At 41.6% G+C, this 21,716-nt stretch overlaps 1 protein-coding gene across 3 annotated transcripts in view; it reads left to right on the top strand.

Moving 5' to 3' along the window:
- The window catches only part of krt222 (keratin 222), a 30,671-nt gene extending 14,205 nt beyond the window's left edge, over positions 1–16,466 (top strand). For all 3 annotated transcript variants that reach the window (XM_036562059.1, XM_036562057.1, XM_036562058.1), the window contains 7 exons: positions 4,288–4,441; positions 7,165–7,356; positions 9,702–9,806; positions 10,579–10,799; positions 11,720–11,892; positions 12,123–12,225; positions 13,256–16,466. In XM_036562059.1, coding sequence (XP_036417952.1) covers positions 4,288–4,441; positions 7,165–7,356; positions 9,702–9,806; positions 10,579–10,799; positions 11,720–11,892; positions 12,123–12,225; positions 13,256–13,469 — 1,162 coding nt within the window. In that variant the 3' untranslated portion in view covers positions 13,470–16,466. The remainder of the gene's footprint in view (positions 1–4,287; positions 4,442–7,164; positions 7,357–9,701; positions 9,807–10,578; positions 10,800–11,719; positions 11,893–12,122; positions 12,226–13,255) is intronic.
- Positions 16,467–21,716: the final 5,250 nt, after the last annotated feature.

Genomic DNA, 21,716 nt, shown 5'->3' on the forward strand with positions numbered 1-21,716 from the left:
CACTCAGAACACAGACAAAACACAAAACACACAGAACACAGACAAAACACTCAGAACACAGACAAAACACTCAGAAAACAGACAAAACACTCAGAACAGAGAAAACACACAGAACACAGACAAACCACACAGAACACAGACACAACACTCAGAACACAGACACAACACACAGAACAGACAAAACACACAGAACACAGACACAACACACAGAACACAGACACAACACTCAGAACACAGACACAACACACAGAACACAGACACAACACTCAGAACAGACAAAACACACAGAACACAGACACAACACACAGAACACAGACACAACACTCAGAACACAGACAAAACACACAGAACACAGACACAACACTCAGAACAGACAAAACACACAGAACACAGACACAACACACAGAACACAGACACAACACTCAGAACACAGACAAAACACACAGAACACAGACACAACACTCAGAACACAGACACAACACTCAGAACTGACAAAACACACAGAACACAGACAAAACACTCAGAACACAGACAAAACACTCAGAACACAGACACAACACACAGAGCACAGACACAACACTCAGAACACAGACACAGCACTCAGAACACAGACACAACACACAAAACACACAGAGCACAGACAAAACACTCAGAACACAGACAAAACACAAAACACACAGAACACAGACAAAACACTCAGAACACAGACAAAACACTCAGAAAACAGACAAAACACTCAGAACAGAGAAAACACACAGAACACAGACAAACCACACAGAACACAGACACAACACTCAGAACACAGACACAACACACAGAACAGACAAAACACACAGAACACAGACACAACACACAGAACACAGACACAACACTCAGAACACAGACACAACACACAGAACACAGACACAACACTCAGAACAGACAAAACACACAGAACACAGACACAACACACAGAACACAGACACAACACTCAGAACACAGACAAAACACTCAGAACACAGACAAAACACACAGAACACAGACACAACACTCAGAACAGACAAAACACACAGAACACAGACACAACACACAGAACACAGACACAACACTCAGAACACAGACAAAACACACAGAACACAGACACAACACTCAGAACACAGACACAACACTCAGAACTGACAAAACACACAGAACACAGACAAAACACTCAGAACACAGACACAACACTCAGAACACAGACAAAACACACAGAACACAGACAAAACACACACAACACAGACAAAACACACAGAACACAGACACAACACTCAGAACACAGACAAAACACACAGAACACAGACAAAACACACAGAACACAGACACAACACTCAGAACAGACAAAACACACCGAACACAGACAAAACACACAGAACACAGACAAAACACACAGAACACAGACACAACATTCAGAACAGACAAAACACTCAGAACACAGACAAAACACTCAGAACACAGACACAACACACAGAGCACAGACAAAACACTCAGAAAACAGACACAACACTCAGAACACAGACACAACACTCAGAACACAGATAAAACACACAGAGCACAGACAAAACACTCAGAACACAGACAAAACACTCAGAACACAGACACAACACTCAGAACACAGACAAAACACTCAGAACACAGACACAACACACAGAGCACAGACACAACACTCAGAACACAGACACAACACACAGAACAGACAAAACACTCAGAACACAGACACAACACACAGAGCACAGACACCACACTCAGAACACAGACAAAACACTCAGAACACAGACACAACACACAGAACACAGACAAAACACTCAGAACACAGACAAAACACTCAGAACACAGACACAACACACAGAGCACAGACACAACACTCAGAACACAGACACAACACACAGAGCACAGACACAACACACAGAACACAGACAAAACACTCAGAACACAGACAAAACACACAGAACACAGACAAAACACTCAGAACACAGACAAAACACTCAGAACAGACACAACACTCAGAACACAGACACAACACACAGAGCACAGACACAACATACACAACACAGACACAACACACAGAGCACAGACACAACACTCAGAACACAGACAAAACACTCAAAACACAGACACAACACTCAGAACACAGACACAACACACAGAGCACAGACACAACACTCAGAACACAGACACAACACACAGAGCACAGACAAAACACTCAGAACACAGACACAACACAGAACACAGACACAACACTCAGAACACAGACAAAACACTTAGAGCACAGACACAACACACAGAGCACAGACACAACACTCAGAACACAGACACAACACACAGAACAGACAAAACACACAGAACACAGACAAAATACTCAGAACACAGACAAAACACACAGAGCACAGACACAACACTCAGAACACAGACACAACACACAGAGCACAGACACAACACTCAGAACACAGACAAAATACTGAGAACACAGACAAAACACACAGAGCACAGACACAACACTCAGAACACAGACACAACACACAGAGCACAGACACAACACTCAGAACACAGACACAACACACAGAACACAGACACAACACTCAGAACAGACACAACACACAGAGCACAGACACAACACACAGAGCACAGACAAAACACTCAGAACACAGACAAAACACACAGAACACAGACACAACACACAGAACACAGACACAACACTCAGAACACAGACACAACACTCAGAACAGACACAACACTCAGAACACAGACAAAACACTCAGAACAGACAAAACACACAGAACACAGACAAAACACACAGAACACAGACACAACACTCAGAACACAGACAAAACACTTAGAACACAGACACAACACTCAGAACAGACAAAACACTTAGAACACAGACAAAACACACAGAACACAGACACAACACTCAGAACACAGACACAACACACAGAGCACAGACAAAACACTCAGAACACAGACACAACACTCAGAACACAGACACAACACTCAGAACACAGACAAAACACACAGAACACAGACACAACACTCAGAACACAGACACAACACTCAGAACACAGACAAAACACACAGAACACAGACACAACACTCATAACACAGACAAAACACACAGAACACAGACACAACACTCAGAACACAGACAAAACACTCAGAACACAGACACAACACTCAGAACACAGACACAACACAGAAAACACTGACAAAAACAGACATAAATGCAGACAGAAACACAACTTCACCCATATGTTAATAACGCAGTTAATGAATTACACTGAACTTTGCGTTGACTCCTGATATTTCCAGGTTTATTACATACTAAGGCTTATTCAGTAAATACTGAATTTATAGGAGTTATTCTGAAGTTATAGGACAGAAATGGATCTCATGTTCATTTAGGCTGTTTAAAGAGCTCAAGACAAGAGCTCTGTGTCTGTCAGTAGGAAACAAAGAGTGAGTGCCCTCTAGTGGAAGGAATAGACATGACTGAAGTACAGAGCGAAACACAGATATAAACACATATAACTAGAAAATACAAATAATTAGAAAATACGGGATAAAAACATAACTCTTCTCTTTCCTGTGCTTTGTCTGTCAGACTTCAAAAGATCTAAGTTGATAAACTGCCATATTGAGCGTGTGAAAGCCTGTGTGTGGAATGTGTGTGTGGTATGTGTGTGCATGTAATACACGTGTGGAATGGATGTGTGTGAAGGTGTGGAATGTGTATTCTTAAAAAAGCTCCATGTTTCATTTTTTTATGTGGTTCCTGAACTTAACATTAAGGTAATGTTTGTTTTTCTTTTAGGACAAAAGATGTAGTATAGATAATTAAATCCACATAATACACGTCATTTATTATATTACATATACGTTCTTATATGTATGGGACATATTATTACAAAAAGATACTATGTATATGTGTGTGTGTGTGTGTGTGTGTATGTATATATATATATATATACATAGGATACATTATAGATTATTACATATATACTTACATATATAATACATAGAGCATATTTATTAAGATATGTGTAATATATATGTATATATATATATATATATATATATATATATATATATATATATATATATGTGTATATACTTACAGAGATAGATAGATAGATAGATAGATAGAGATATATAAATGTATATATACGTATATATGTATGCATGTGGGGCATATTATTATTACATATATGCACTTTCATATAAATAGTACATATTTGGTTTATATTCCTGACATTGTATAAACGTGTATATCTGTAGGTGTGAAGCTGAAGAGAAACTGCGTCTGCGTTTGGAGCAGCGGGTCTCTGAGCTGATGGAGAAAAAGACGGACATGGATCTGGCCAACAGCCTGCTGGAGAGACAGCTTAACACCCTCAGAGAGGAGCTGCTGCTAATGGAGGAGGAGCAGGAGGTACAGAGAAAGAGAGAGAGAGAAAGAGAGAGAGAGAGAGAGAGAGAGAGAGAGAGAGAGAGAGAGAGAAAGAGAGAGAGGTTTTCTGTTTCCTTCATTCCATTCTCCCACCTACCTGTCATTTAAAATCGTAGCTGTCCTTAAACACCTTCTGCCGTGTATGCGTGAGAAACCTGAAGCGTTTTTACTGTGTTTACTTTGTGGTTTTCTTCAGAGGTGTCATTGTGAACGTGTGTGTCAAACACAGCACATTCCCATTACCCAACGGAAAAGTAACGATTAGCAGTTCTAACGAAAACAAGAACTCAAAATGAGCTGTATTAGTTATTTATCTTTAAATGAACCCATAAGTGGTGTTATAATTTTGTTCTGGTTAAATTTCGGAGAAACAGCCATTAGAACACACATGTTTTTCATTTTTTTCTACCCCTGCTCAAGCATTCCGCTCCCCTCTTCAGTTAGCAGCCTCATTAGAACAAAATGAAAGCATGCTTCATAATTTCCTTCTAATAAAGCCTACCGTGTGTATAGTAAGCCTATTACAATTAAAGCAGTGGTCACCAAACCTCTTCCTGGAGAACCACTTTCCTGTAGACTTTAGTTCCATCCTATAAGCTGCCCCACCACTTAGCACTCATGCATCTGATCCAGCCAATCAGGGACTTGGGAAGTTTTATTTAGCTGGGGCAGGTGTGGCACATTGTGGTTGGAGCTAGACTCTGCAGGAAGGCAGCTCTCCAGGACCAAGGCTGGTGACCATTGAAAGTGGGGTGGGGTGACTCAGTGGTAGAGGGCTTGTAGAGAGGGCCAGCAGCTTCAAGGTCCATTTTACACATGTGCTGTGGAGAGCATTCTAACAGCTCCATCACCTCCTGGTATGGCAACTGCACTGCCATCGAGCGGAAAGCTCTGCAGAGGGTGTTGCGGACAGCCCAGCACATCACTGGGGTCCAGCTCCCAAACCTCCTGGATTTATACACCTGCCTGTGGAAGACCTGGAGGATTCTAAAGGACTCCACCCACCCAAGCCACTGTCTGTTCTCACAGCTGCCAAACGAGAAGAGGTACAGAAGCATAAAGTCCAGAACGAGCCGGTTCCGAGACGGTTTCTTCCCCCAGGCCATCAGGCTGCTGAACAGCCAGTAGTGCTGGTGTATCGGTCTATACGCCCAGCACTGCACCTCTGAGTCATCATGATGATCTCCATGGACAATCCACACCTCATCAGACTCACTGTTATCTTACTGCACCTTCAATCTAGCAAATCTATACTTACACATATAGACCGACATCCTGTACATGTTCTATACATTTCTTGGATAATCTGGAAGATTCCTATATCAATATTCTATCCTCTGTATACCTGCATCTCATTTATTGTCCACCTCAGACTCACTAACTGCACATACAGAATGTGTACAACAGTACATGTCATAGTTTTATTTCACAACTTATTACTGTACAACTGTACGTTGCAATACTAGTGTATATTGTGTATATGTGTATGTATTTAGAGTCAATGTATATATATTTCTTTTTTTCTCATATATATATATCCAGAAGAGCATTTGTGAGGTCAGACACTGATGTTGGATGAGAGGGCCTGGCTCACAATCTCCGTTCTAGTTCATCCCAAAGGTGTGTGATGGGGTTGAGGTCAGGGCTCTGTGAGGGCCAGTCAAGTTCTTCCACACCGAACTCACCCAGTCATGATTTTATGGACCTTGCTTTGGTCACTGGGGCTCAGTCATGCTGGAACAGAAGAGGTTCTTCCCCAAACTGTTCACACAAAGTTGGAAGCATAGAATTGTCCAAAATGTCTTGGCGCTGAAGCATTAAGATTTCCCTTCACTGGAACTAAGGGTTCTAGATCAACCCCTGAAAACAGCCCCAGCTCATTATCCCTCCTCCACCAAACAGTTGGCACTATGCAGTCAGGCAGGTAACGTTCTCCTGGCATTCACCAAACCCAGACTTGTCCATCAGACTGACAGATAGAGAAGCTGATTCATCACTCCACATCAGCCATGGGAACCCATTTCCTGAAGCTCCTGATGTACAGTTCTTTGCTGATGTTGCTTTCAGAGGCAGTTTGGAACTCTGTAGTGAGTGAAAACAGAGGATAGACGATTTTTACATGCTTACGGTGGTCCCACTTTGTGCATTTGCGTGGTTTACCGCTACGTGGCTAAGCTATTGCCACTCTCAGACGCTTCTATGCAACAATAATTGCACATACAGTTGCAATTGGGGCAGATCTAGCAGGGCAGAAATGTCAGAAACTGATCTGTGGCGCAGATGGTGTATTAAGACAGTTTAGTGTCACCAAGCTCTTCAGTACGACCAATTCTACTGCCAGTGTTTCTCTGTGGAGACTGCAAGGCTATGTGCTTGATTTATACACCTGTCAGCAATGGGTGCAGCTGATAATAATTCGGAGGGGAGTCCACACACTTTTGGCCACATAGTGTATTTATTTTTGGCGAGCGGTGGGTGTTAATTTGCCACCCTGCTTTCAGGATGTAGATGTGGGACACATGAAATATTTTGCTCTACTTTCCCGAAGCTGCTGACCGAATCCTTCCTGTGTGATGTCATAAACTCAACGGCCACCGTGTGAACAAGGTGGATTCAGCCTCCTCTCCTGATCAGTGTATAATTCTCATTGGTCCCCCTCCTCCCCCCTCCCCTCTCTATCTCTCTCTCTCTCTCTCTGAGGGCAGAGGGAGCTGTTTCTGCAGCAGCAGCAGGCAGCTGATGGTGTGTTAGTGCAGGCAGCTGCAGAGGAGGAGGATGGCAGAGGAATGGAGCTCCGGCGCCCCCGTCCCGGCCCCAGTCCAGCCCCAGGCCTCAGGCCCGCTCCAGCCCGCACCAGGACGGACACGGCCGTCCCCAACGGAGACGCACCTCCACAGGTATGGAAAAGGACGAATCTCCCTCTCTCTCGTTCTCATTCTCTCTCTCTCTCACACTGTCCAGGAAAGGGGTGGCTTCTTCCCAGCACTGCAGATGACTGTGTGTTTGTTTTCGTCCATAGTCGGCACATTTTTTTTAAACTCAAAGGGCAAAACCATTTCTTTTTGGTTTCAGAGGTTAAGATTAGGGTTAGGCTTCTTATTACATATAGACACATTTATATTTACATATAAATAATACTTATTGGCCATATTATTATTACAAATTGATACACACATATATTATACATAACGGCATGTATATACATGTATACATATAGAATGCACAGGGGACATATTGTTATTGCATATAGATACACTAATCAGGCATAACATTCTGACCACCTCCTTGTTTCTACGCTCATTGTCCATTTTATCAGCTCCACTTACTATATAGGTGCACTTTGTAGTTCTACAGTTACAGACTGTAGTCCATCTGTTTCTCTGCATACTTTGTTAGCCCCCTTTTACCCTGTTCTTCAGTGGTCAGGACCCCCATGGACCCTCACAGAGCAGGTACTATTTGGGTGGTGGATCATTCTCAGCACTGCAGTAACACTGACGTGGTAGTGGTGTGTTAGTGTGTGTTGTGCTGGTCAGAGTGGATCAGACACAGCAGTGCTGCTGGACTGAGAACACCTCAGTATCGCTGCTGGACTGAGAATAGTCCACCGACCAAAAATATCCAGCCAACAGTGTCCTGTGGGCAGCGTCCTGTGCCCACTGATAAAGGACAAGGGATGACCAACACAAACTGTGCAGCAACAGAAGATGAGCTATCGTCTCTGACAAGGTAGGTGTTTCTAATAGAGTGGACAGTGAGTGGACACAGTGTTTAAAAACTCCAGCAGCACTGCTGTGTCTGATCCACTCAGACCAGCACAACACACACATATTACCTGCTTTGTGAGGGTCCATGGGGGTCCTGACCACTGAAGAACAGGATGAAAGGGGGTTAACAAAGTATGCAGAGAAACAGATGGACTACAGTTTGTAACTGTAGAACTACAAAGTGCACCTATATAGTAAGTGGAGCTGATAAAATGGACAGTCACCTGGGTGTGTGTATATATATATATATATATATATATATATATATATACATAGGTAATATGTATGACTCTACATATGACAAGGTGCATCTCATTAATGTGTGTTTGTGTGTGTGTACACATCATTGCTGTAATTCAGGGCTCATTGTTAGGCCTCTCCCTCAGTCGATAAGCATTGTTTTCTGATGCAGTTGTTTCAGTGTTACAGTGATTGTCCTTCTTTGTCTCTCTCTCTCACAGACACACACACACACACACACACACACAAACACACACACACACACACACACACGGCTCTTAGGCTGATTTATTTCTCAGTACAGGAAACTGGCAGCAGGCCTCCATCACTCAGACATCCAGCAGCAGTCAGCAGCAGAGCTCTGAACTAGTATCAACAAGACTAGAAAACACGAGAATCATGTTCACCCTTAAAGGGCCCATGTTCTACACTTGTCTACACTTTCTACTCTAATAACGTTTGTGTGGCTACATGACATTTCATGTTTGTTTTCGCACTACTGTTATCCAGCCTCTGTTTATCTCTTAAAAATAGACTGAATGGGTGGTCATTTGTACAAATGGTTGTGACATCACAGCCGCGATGCACTGAAAAAGGGCTGTGCATTTGGACTGTACTGGGGAGTGAACAGTACATTAACTGTAACAGTGTTTACATGCTATACCAAACTCTTATTTCCATGATCTCCATATTCCATGATAAAGTCTTTCATTTTTGCGTAGCCCAGCAAAAAAAATCAAAGGTTAATCTTAGACTGATTAAATGGACTGGAAGATTGGACCAGGTTAGTGCTAGATCTGTCAAGCAGATAAAATGATGCAGTTAATCGCACTGTTTTGGTAGTTAATTGCGAATAAATAAACAAAAAAATACACAGTTGTGTTATTTGATTTATTGGGCTCTCAGTATCTCTGTATGAAAGTATTAAATATGTTTAAAATATGTCGCTGTTGTTGGAACAAAACCTCATATCGCCAAAGTGGTAACTTTACAGGAGAAGGAAAAAACATACTTTACTTTTGATGTAAGTCAATGGAATCAGACTTTTTTCCAAGTCATTCTGGGCCGTTTCTTTTTATCATGAAATTTAGAGACAATATAAAGGGCAACAGGCATTTTCAAATTATGTAAAAACCTGAAAAATGACAATCCAACAATCCAACATCGATGCAGTTGATGAATCAGTGAATTTGTACCCTGTTTGTATTTTGACTGAGTTTTGTGTTTGTGTACAGGTGAGCCGAGGTGACGAGGCCTTGTGGGAGGCGAGGGCGGAGCTCACAGAAGTCCGAAAGCGTTGGCACAGTTTACAGGTGGAGATAGAGTCTCTACATGCTCTGGTATGGACACATACACACTTCCACATGCACAACACACACGCTTACATCAGGAGCAGCTGGCATAAATGAGCTAGTGTGGCTGAGCCCACATTCTGGTTTATAATGGTCTAGTGCTGGTCTGATGCTGGTCATGCAGCATACCAGCATCTAAAACCCAACATATGCTGGTTTTGCTGGTGACTAGAAGTGCTGGTCATTTTTCAGATTGGCTTGAAAGCTACGACGCCTTAATATAGCAGCTACGCTAGCCTGCTATTATTTCCGTAAGCTTTAAAAGAGTGCGATCTGTAACTTATTAAATCTTCAACTAGATTAGCTGACAAGCTAAATTAGCTATTGCGCTAGCTAGAATACTTGCTATCCAAATTACATGCTGGTCAGCCATTTCAAGTTTCAAGTCGTTTTGCCACGAGCATGATCATGCTGTACAAAGTGTATTTCTCTGTGTTTTTCTCTGTGCAGGAGCACAGTCTGAGTGTTATTATCTGTGCAGGAGCACAGTCTGAGTGTTTTTCTCTGTGCAGGAGCACAGTCTGAGTGTTTTTCTCTGTGCAGGAGCTCAGTCTGAGTGTTTTTCTCTGCGCAGGAGCTCAGTCTGAGTGTTTTTCTCTGTGCAGGAGCTCAGTCTGAGTGTTATTCTCTGTGCAGGAGCACAGTCTGAGTGTTTTTCTCTGTGCAGGAGCTCAGTCTGAGTGTTTTTCTCTGTGCAGGAGCACAGTCTGAATGTATTTCTCTATGCAGGAGCACAGTCTGAGCATATTTCTCTGTGCAGGAGCGAAGCCTGCAGAGCTCACTGCGACACACACAGCAGCACTACTCGCAGCAGCTGCAGGACCTGTCCCGCTCTGTAAGGGGGCTGGAAGCAGAGTTGGAGGACGTCCGGGACGGCCTGGCTGTGCAGAGGCAACAACATGGCCAGCTGCTCAACACCAAGATGAGGCTGGAAAGAGAGATCGCCACCTACAGGAGGCTGCTGGAACACGAGGAGGGCAGGTGAGGACTCTGTGTTCTCGTTTAAGGAATACTTTACCCAAGAAATGCTAGATACCATTAATACATGAAAGCTAGCAGAGAGTTATAATAGCTGTCCCAAATTTAAGTACCATAGTCCACCTGCCACTTAAGTACAAGCAGTTTGTTCACATTGCAAAATGTAAGAGAATGCAGTGTACATCACTCAGAGGCAACAGGGTGTCATACCTAGCAGAAGAGGAGGAGCCATCTGAGGAAGCTGCAGTTTGAAATGTTAAAAATAGCACCAAATCTGCTAACATGTCAGTATCACTGTTGTGCCGACAGTGGTCCACCACTCAAAAAATATATGGTTAACAGCAGCCGTGTGGTCAGAAACTGACCAGTGATAAATGGAGTGGAGAGGGGCTGATAAACTGTGCAGCAGCAGATGGACTGCAGTCTATAACTTCTAATAAAGTGGCCAGTTAGTGGAAGCGCAAGGTAGGTGTTTCTAATAAAGTGGACAGTGGGTGAAAGCACAAGGTAGACGTTTCTAATAAAGTGGCCAGTGAGTGGAAGCACAAGGTAGGTGTTTCTAATAAAGTGGCCAGTGAGTGGAATCACAATGTAAGTGTTTATGCAGATGCAATCATTCAGTCAGTGTGATCCATCCCTGCTAACAAGCTTTTTTACTCTGCTGCCAACAGCATTTTTAAGAAAGAAATATAGTTCACCACATAGAATATACATACATATTAGCTCATGCACTGTGTAACACAGGGAGATTCTAAAAACAGCCTGAAATTGTTGGGCCGCAAAGAACAGATACGAATTGCTGTTGGGCCGCAGATACGATGATGGACTGTCAGGCACACAGTGAGCTCAGCTTTTATGGGTGCAGCATAGTTCAGGTCGTACATCAGCTCTCTCTCTCTGTCTCTCTCTCTCTCTTTCTGCAGGTTCCTCAGTGCGGATGGTCAGCCACGGAGGCTGAAGCCCTGGAGAGGCTCGACCCCACTGCTGCAGCAGAACGGTGTGTGTAATGGTTCTGTGGAAGATGGTGTCCTCTCTGAGAAACCAGTCAAACCGGGAGCGACACTGCACCGAGAGGGCAGCCTCGTCATTCTCACAGGTCTTCATAAAAACGAATAAATAACACAAACATTATTTATACCAAGTGTTTAGGAAGGTCTCATTCATATCTTGCCTATCAAGTTTTTTGGGGCCACTCACATTCTCAAATCAATGTACTTAATAATTGAACATTTTAAAAACAAACCAAAACAAAATGATAAAAAAGGTTTAAATTAAAAAGGAAATGACTGTGTAATTCTATATCTGGTGTCTGTGTCTCACTCGTAGAGCCCATAGGCAGCAGAGACGGGGAGATTTCCACAGTAAAGACGCAGGAGATTCTGGATGGGAACGTGGTGCGAGAGAGTGCTGAGGGACATGGACGAGTGGAGTGAGTAAACAGACAATCATTGAACTGCTGAATACTACATTATCCATCACCACACTCATCCCGCTGTAAAACACCACATTATCCCTCACCACACTCATCCCACTGTAAAACACCACACTATCCCATCACCACACTCATCCCACTGTAAAACACCACACTATCCATCACCACACTCATCCCACTGTAAAACACCACACTATCCATCACCACACTCATCCCCCTGTAAAACACTACATTATCCATCACCACACTCATCCCCCTGTAAAACACCACTTCATCCATCACCACACTCATCCCACTGTAAAACACCACACTATCCATCACCACACTCATCCCACTGTAAAACACCACACTATCCATCACCACACTCATCCCACTGTAAAACACCACACTATCCATCACCACACTCATCCCACTGTAAAACACCACACTATCCATCACCACACTCATCCCACTGTAAAACACCACACTATCCATCACCACACTCATCCCTCTGTAGAACACTACATTATCCATCACCACACTCATCCCACTGTAGAACACTACATTATCCCTCACCACACTCATCCCGCTGTAAAACACCACATTATCCATCACCACACTCATCCCGCTGTAAAACACCACATTATCCATCACCACACTCATCCCACTGTAAAACACCACACTATCCATCACCACACTCATCCCCCTGTAAAACACTACGTTATCCATCACCACACTCATCCCACTGTAAAACACTACGTTATCCATCATCACATTCATCCCGCTGTAAAATGCTACATTATCCATCACCACACTCATCCCACTGTAAAACACCACACTATCCATCACCACACTCATCCCATTGTAAAACACCACACTATCCATCACCACACTCATCATGATGTAAAACACTACGTTATCCATCACCACACCACACTTATCCCCACCATTAGGGCTTGACTACTTCAGGATAATTAACATTCACGAATCATTCATGAGAATAACATTTGACATGATTATAACTGTGTTCTCTGTGTCTGTGTAACAGAACGGAGAAGATCGATAAGGTCATCAAACAGTGGGAGGGCTCAATTTTCAAAGGGAACCCAAAGCTGAGGAAGAAATCGGTGTCTCTGCGTTTTGACCTGCACATGGCTGTAGCGGACGAAGGCTGCAGTCAGACCAAGCAGGACAGTCTGCCGGACGTGGAGGTTCGCTTGGTCATGAAACGCTCCCGGAGCATCCCCACCATAACACAGTGACCTCACAACCAAGAACTGCTGTTGCGTCACAACAACGACACATTTGCCCTTCATCAAAGGACAGGACGTGATGACATCACTGTGGCTACATCATAGACTTCTGGTTGAGGGAGAAAAAAAATCAGCTGAATATGCCAGATTTGCACTTTCATACTGCTACACATCACTGGTAAAACATCACAGCCATTTATTTGGGCCTTGAATGCCAAACCTCAACTCTGACTGGTAGATCAGATCAGAAAGGAGAGAGCTTTTCACATGAGGTTTAACATTTCACGGTGTACAGGCTACCACTGTTGCTACGGTTAACGCAAAAGGTCAGTTTATTTAGTTTGAAAAAATGAGCCACTGCAAAGCTAAAGGTAAGCAACTTTAGACTCTTATTGGAGTGGAAAAAAAATCTTCAATCTGATGAAAAATAACAAGGGTGATCTAATTTTACACCCCAGTGGGCCTCGCTGTGTCAACACAGCTTCTAAATAGAACTGCAAGCCAGGCAAAATGCAGCAGACAGAATCAAACTGAGATTATAAAGAGACTTGGCGGCTAGCGCTGTCCTTTGGCTATCAGCTGCCTTTAGGTTTACTGGACAGCCATGTTACTGTGCAAACATCAAGCATATCGAATAGAAGAAGTGCTTAGAACACACTGTACTATGGTTGCCTTCATATGAGTAGCAATTAAATCCCTAATAGCTTTTGTTTAGCACATTTGTAGGCCGTGTTCACTGTTTTGGCATCTGTCAACAGCTTTTGCCATTGATTTCAATAAGAATAACGCATTGATGGACAGTTGAACATTTGACTGGAATGTCCTTCATGCGTAATCACTGTCAGTTCACATCCAACTATAGGGACAGCTAATGGTTAGCTCAAACCAGCACTAAATCTAGCAATGATGAAATGCTAACATTTATCAAGCTAAAATGAAGCAGTATTGGATGTTTTAGGTTAGCAAAATGAATAAATATCACCTCAGACTATGACTGCGTTCTTAGCTAAGCTGCAGTGTTGTGTTTGCTTGAAGAATCCAACTGTAAAAAGGTGCCAGTCGTGCTAGTCATGATGCTAGCAGGCTAGTCAAAGTAGCACTGCAGTAAAGCATTGACAGATGCTAATATGTCAAAGTGAACACGGCCTTTAACCAACTGCAAAACTGTGTTTTTCAATCCTTTATAGATTCTACGGAGCCCCGGAGGGACGAAAGTAAAAATAAGAATTAATTTGAGTGAACATTTTGCAGTTTGTACGCCTGTTTTCTTTTATTCGCGGTCACTTCTTAAATTGTTCCCTTGTTTTCTTTTAATCGTGCGCACGTTTTCTTTACTTCGTGGGTTCGTTTTTTTTTTATTCGTGATCAACATTTTCTAATTGGTCCTCTCGTTTTCTTTTAATCGTTGTCATGTTTCATTTTTAACTGAACGCACGGTGTTTATTTTTTTATTCGTGCGCGAAATCACTGTAGTAGACACAGGTTGTGTTATTTGTCCGGTGCAGAAGCGGCTAACAGCTCCCTGACGCTGTCTGACGGGTTTTGGTGAGTTAGACTGATGAGATAATGAGATGCTCATCAGGTCTGATTCTGATTTGGGGGGTTATGAGGAAACTGCAGCTCCTCTTCACAGCAAACGGCCCTCAGATTCATCAGTGCAGCTGCAGTTTGGTGGTGAAATGAAGGAAGACAACAAACCGCAACCACAATCTTCACTAAACTGCACTGAAATTGTTATATTTAACAGACATATAAACGCAGCGCGGCCGTTTCTGCTCCCGCGACAAGCTGCGGTGTTAGAGACCATCACACAATTACGGGAAGAAATGATCAGCGTCGATGTTTCAACAAACTCAAATTAAACACACACAGAAACGTTCATGTGGAATGAGGTCAAATGGCGAGAGAGTTTAATAGATCTATGGATCAGATGTTATGTTAATGTGAGGATGTTGAAATGCTGATCATTTCTTCTTATAATTGTGTGATGGTCTCTAATTTGAGGAGCAGAAACACTGTGGGCCGTTTGCTGTGAAGAGGAGCTGCAGTTTCCTCATAACCCCCAAAATCAAAGTCAAACCTGATGAGCATCTCTGTTCATCATCTCATCAATCCAACACACCAAAACCCGTCAGACGGTCTCAGGGAGCTGTTATCAAAACACAGACAATCAGTATTCAACAATATTCAGTTAAAAATAAAACATGACTACGGTTAAAAGAAAACTAGAGAACGAATTAGAAAATCGTGATCACGAATAAAAAAACGTACCCACGAAGTAAAGAAAACGTGCCCACGATTAAAAGAAAACGAGGGAACGATTTAAGAAATCGTGACCACGAATAAGAGAAAATGTGCGTACGAACTGCAAAACGTTCACTCGAATTCATAATTTTTTCCCTCCGTCCCTCCGGGGCTCCGTAAGATCCTACAAAATATGAGAATTACATTTCACAGAAGTAATACAGAAATCATGATATGCTGTAGCACTTTTACATAACGCTTCATTTAAACTGGGTCACAAAAAGACTGACTGGTCAACTCTGCTGGACAAACAGGCATTTGGTGTGAATGTTCTGTTGTATGGTTTTGCTCCTAGTTGTCCTTTTTCTAGACAGAACCGATTATTTGCTAACCAGTTGTCGTTCCCAAGTACTACGATTAACCAAACTGCTGACTTGCTTTATGACGTCCATGTGAACCACCGCTTTTTAAGGTGAGCTGTTAGATTAGGGGGGAAGAATTTGCCTCTACAGATCAACTATAATCTTCTATGCTAGTCCGAAATGCACTTTAAAAGACTTTCAACAGCTCCATTTGCTGTGTGATGAATTTTGATTTGTTTGCTATTTTTTGGGCGAAATGTGCATTGTGTGGTTTTTTTTTCTAACAGCAGATCCGTATCAATTTAATGAGTATTTTATTCTGATATATTCATATATTACGCATTGACAAGATCTTTGGCCGCTGAACTGTATGACAGGTGCTGAAATAAAGCGAAAATTGAACAAAGCTGTCAATGTAACTCAGTTCTTAAGTTCATTATGGGTTGAGAGCTAAATTATATCAGGTTAGCCTAGTTTAGGTGTTAGTACTAGTGCTAGCTATGTTAGCCTAGTTTATATATATATACATATATATATATATATATATATATATATATGTATATATGTTACTGCTTTGATGAGAGGTTTGGAAGTAGTGAAATGAACACATAAAATCCACGCTTTGTAGTAATATTATGTGTATTTATTCTACTATTAGTGTTTTTCTCAGCAAATAAACTCGTACAGCCCAGCTAAACAGCCTTTTAGTTCTAATTTCCCAGGTTCCTGAAACTTTTGCACAGTACTGTATTTATTCTAATACAACATTAAAAAAAACACACCTATTGTTATGATAAATGGTTTTAAACCATACATTTTGGTGTCTAAGACTTTGTACAGTACTGTAAGAATAATATGGAGTTAACCACTGAATGTTATGCAACATCTTGTGGTCATAGTTTGTTACTACATCGCTCTGTGCTGATTCAACTCTGACTAATTGTGTGTTATTCTAAATAACAGACCTACTTTTATACTGTAAACTGGCCTATAGAATAATAACAGAAGTGAAATCTGACTCATATTCTTATAATGTTTTAGTGTTTTTTAAATTTGTATATGAGACCTTTTATGTTAGTATTGTGTAGCAGGATTCAACACACATTTACATTTCTTTACTTCTACCAGGGTCTACATACAGCCTTGGTAAAGGGCTGCTGTCTACATATACACCTACACACGTGCGCAGGTAGGTGCAGGTGGAGGTGTGGAATCTGACTGAATGTACAAACCAAATTAAAAAGCAGAAATCCTGCCCTCTAGTGGCATTTTATGGCATATACAGATGAAATCAGAAGTACAGAGTCACTCACAAAGACCTGATATGTGCATTCAGTCTTTCAGACTGAAACTCTGCACCGCAGTTCTTGATCATAACATTGTTTTATTTAGTTTTGGATATAATTTACAACATTATCCAAACAAATGTCCATCTTGACCTTATCCTTGACCTGTGTTTCAGAACAGTGGACAAAGATGGAAGTGTCTGGACTCTGTCTCCAGAGCTTCTCTGGTGACATCCTGTATAAATAAAAATAATGCGTGGCCACGACTTAGTAAGGCATGGGAATGAGATGATTAAGTCATGGCCACGACTTAGTAAAGCATGGGAACGAGATCCCAATGCGTGGCCACCACGTAGTAAGGTGTGGGAATTAGATCCTAATACATGGCCACAACTTAGCAAGCCGTGATCTCATTCCCATGCCTTACTAAGTCATGGCCATGCATTAGGATCTCATTCCCATGCGTTAATAATGTGTGACCACACATTATTTTAATTTACACAGGATGTCACCAGCAGGGCTCAGTACGAAGGCACAGGACTGGAATCCTAATGTGTAGCCACAACATAGCAAGGCGTGGGTTCAAGATAATTAACTCATAGCCCTGACTTAGCAAGACATAGAAATAAGATAAAGTGATGCCATGTCTTACTAAGTTATGGCCACAAATAAATTATCATGACTTCATTATCTTGTTCCCATGCCATGAGTTTATCCTGTTGCTAAGTGAAGTCCACAACTTAATTATCTTGTTCCCATGCCTTAGTAAATTGTACTCACAACTTAATTTTCTCATAATGTTGTGGCCAAGAATAAATTCTCAATCCTAATGCTTTACTAAGTCATTATTCCCACACCTTCTAAGTTGTGGCCAAGATTTAATTATCTCATTCTCGTGCTTTATAAAGTTATGGCCACAACTTATAGCGTTCCCGTGCCTTACCCAGTTGTGGCCAAGACTAAATTATCTCGTTCCCATACATTACTAAGTCATAGCCACAACTTAAGTATCTTGTTCCCAGACCTTACTTAGTCATGGCCACAATTTAATTATCTTGTTCCTATGCCTTACTACGTTGTAGCCAAGACTTAATTATCTCATTCCCATGTGTTACAACGTCATCGACACAACTTGTCTCATTCCCATGCCTTACGAAGTTGTGGCCAAGACTAAATTATCTTGTTCCCAAGCATAACTAAGTCATGGCCACATTTTAAGTATCTGGTCTCATGCCTTACCAAGACAGGGCCACTATTTCATTATCTAATTCTTGTTCCCATACATTACTAAGTCATAGCCACAACTGAAGTATCTCTTTCCCACGCCTTACTAAGCTATGGCCACAATTTAGTTATCTCATTCCCATGCATTACTAAGTTGTAGCCAAGACTTAATTATCTCATTCCTGTGCATTACAAAGTCATAGACACAACCCAATTACCTCATTCCCACGCCTTACTAAGTTGTGGCCAAGATTAAATTATTTTGTTCCCATGGGTTACTAAGTCATGGCCACAAATGAAGTATCTTGTTCTCATGCCTTACTAAGACATGGCCACTATTTAATTATCATAGTTATATGCCTTACTAAGTCATGGCCACAACTTAAGTATCTCATTCCATGCCTTACTAAGTCATGGCCACATTTTAATGATCTCATTCCCATGCATTACTAAGTCATGGCCACAACTTAAGTATCTCATTCCCATGCCTTACTAAGTCATGACCACAATTTAATTATCTTGTTCCTATGCCTTACTAAGTCATGAAAACCAATTTAATTATTATGTTCCCACGCCTTACTAAATCATGAAAACCAATTTTAATTATCCTGTTCCCACACCTTACTAAGTCATGACCACAATTTAATTATCTTGTTCCCACGCCTTACTAAGTCATGAGCACAATTTAATTATCTTGTTCCCATGCTTTACTAAGTCATGAAAACCAATTTAATTATCTTGTTCCCATGCCTTACTAAGTCATGACCACAATTTAATTATCTTGGAAGGCTCCCTAGATTGATGGCATGATTTCTCAGATAATATGAAGTATTATATTATCATATGGTCTTAGTAAAGCGATGACTCAGTAAGGTGAGGGAACACGATAATGAAGTTGTGGCCATGACTGTGTGAGTGAATATTGTCTGTATTATTGTGTGCTTGTATTTATTGTGCTTTACTGTGTATAATTCTAATTCTGTGCATAAACAATCTCTGCTCTGTGTTCTGAGCGGCCCATGTGCAAACAGTGCACTCTCTATAGAAGGTGATCCCACCTCTCGCTTTTCTGGAAAAGTGTGAGTCCTGCCAGAAACACTGAGTCAAGTTTTGGATCTCATTTTCATGACAAAGCGAATGTGGAGGGGCTGGACGGGTATAAATGCGTCTGGCGAGGCAGCAGACCAGCGTCACTCCTCAGGCAACACCACCAGCCAACACACACACACACACACATACACACACTCACACACACACATACACACACACACACACACACACACTCACACACACACACACACACACACACACACACACACACTCACACACATCTGCACAATGGGCTGGGTGATCAGGAAAATGCACCCATTTTCTTATCAGTCACATATTGATTCAGTATTGATCATCTGCTCAATACATCTTGTGACAACTTTTCATAACTGATGCTTAAAGGGGAATTCCACCAAATGTGAATAAATTTTCTATAACTCAGTGTTTGATGTAAACAAAGTCATTCAGAGTGGTTTGGTGTGAAATAGTTCAGACGTCTTTACAGTGGTGCTGATAGGAACCAGGGGTCGCCATGACTACAACACAAATATAGACATTTTATTTACCATCCAAAACCACCAGTGAACCTACACGAGTGTTTTGAGAAGATTCAATAACAAATGTTTCTATATAGCACTTTTCATGTTGAGTGTGATTGTATTATAATACTGTAAAGCAGGAACTTAATTAGCATTAAATAGCATTAGCTACATGCTAATTTAAACGGTTCAGCATAGTTACAGCGATAATTTCAGCCAAGACATGTTTGGAAACCAGAGTTTGCTTATTGTATGACACTGTATGACATGTCGTTAAATATAAAATTATTTAGGTATTCAGTTTGTACAGTGTGCTACCTGCATGCCTAAATAATCACACGCTGGCCACAAACCACATTGAGTTTAATGTCTAATGTTTGACATCATAACAATAGCAGAACCTGAACTTTTGGGTGCTGTATAGAACCATCTAAAGCAGATTCTCCATCAATCTGAAGAACCATTTCATGATACAAGGAACTTTTTAATCATGCAGTGGGTTTTTTGAGTGTTCATGGTTCTATATAGAACCATTTTGTTTGCTAAAGAACTTTTCAAAAAGGGTTCTATATAGAACCATCTACAGCACATTCTTCATCAATCTGAAGAATGCTTTAATCATGTAAAGGGTTCTTTGCATCATTAAAGGGTTCTTTGCATCATTAAAGGGTTCTTCAGACTGATGGAGAATGTGTTTTACATGGCTCTATATAGAACCGTTTTAAAAAGGGTTCTATATAGCACCAAAAAAGGGTTCTTCTATTGTTACAATGTCAAGTCTGTCACAATAGAAGAACACTTTTTGTTGCTATATAGAACCCTTTTCAAAAAGGTTCTATATAGAACCATCTATAGCACATTTTTCATCAATTTGAAGAATGCTTTAATCATGTAAAGGGTTCTTTGCATGATTAAAGGGTTCTTTGCATCATTAAAGAGTTCTTCAGATCAATGGAGAATGTATTTTACATGGCTCTATATAGAACCTTTTTGAAATGGGTTACGCTTCTTTCACAACAAAGCCAGAATTAAACAGTCCAGGAAACACAGTTCAGAATATCTAGAATGATCCTATTTCTCTCGTCTCTCTCTCGTTTGGGGTTCTTTAGGCCAGTAACTCCCAATATAAGATCCAGCTGTATGATAAGGCCGATTTCAGTGGACACACATATGAAGCCACTGAAGACTGCCCCTCAGTGCTGGACAGGTTCCACACACGTGAGGTCAGTTCCTGCAAGGTTCTGGAGGGCATCTGGGTCTTCTACGAGCCTCCCAACTACAGGGGTCACCAGTACGTGCTGGAGAAAGGAGACTACCGCACCTCTGTGGACTGGGGCGCCGTGTGCGCCACCGTCCAGTCCTTCAAACACCTGACGGAGTAATAAGCCTGATTTTCGAGGCTACGTTCACATTACAGGGCTTTATTACTCAGACCTGGTCTTTCTGCCTTAACGAATCACAGTCATGTTTGTAAGTTAGACTTATCCAGTGTGAACACCTGCACGTGCACACATTGTTGCATATGCAGTACAGTGTGATGTACGTTCACAT

This window comes from Colossoma macropomum, unplaced genomic scaffold, assembly GCF_904425465.1.
Source record: "Colossoma macropomum unplaced genomic scaffold, Colossoma_macropomum, whole genome shotgun sequence".
Taxonomy (NCBI): Eukaryota; Metazoa; Chordata; class Actinopteri; order Characiformes; family Serrasalmidae; genus Colossoma; species Colossoma macropomum.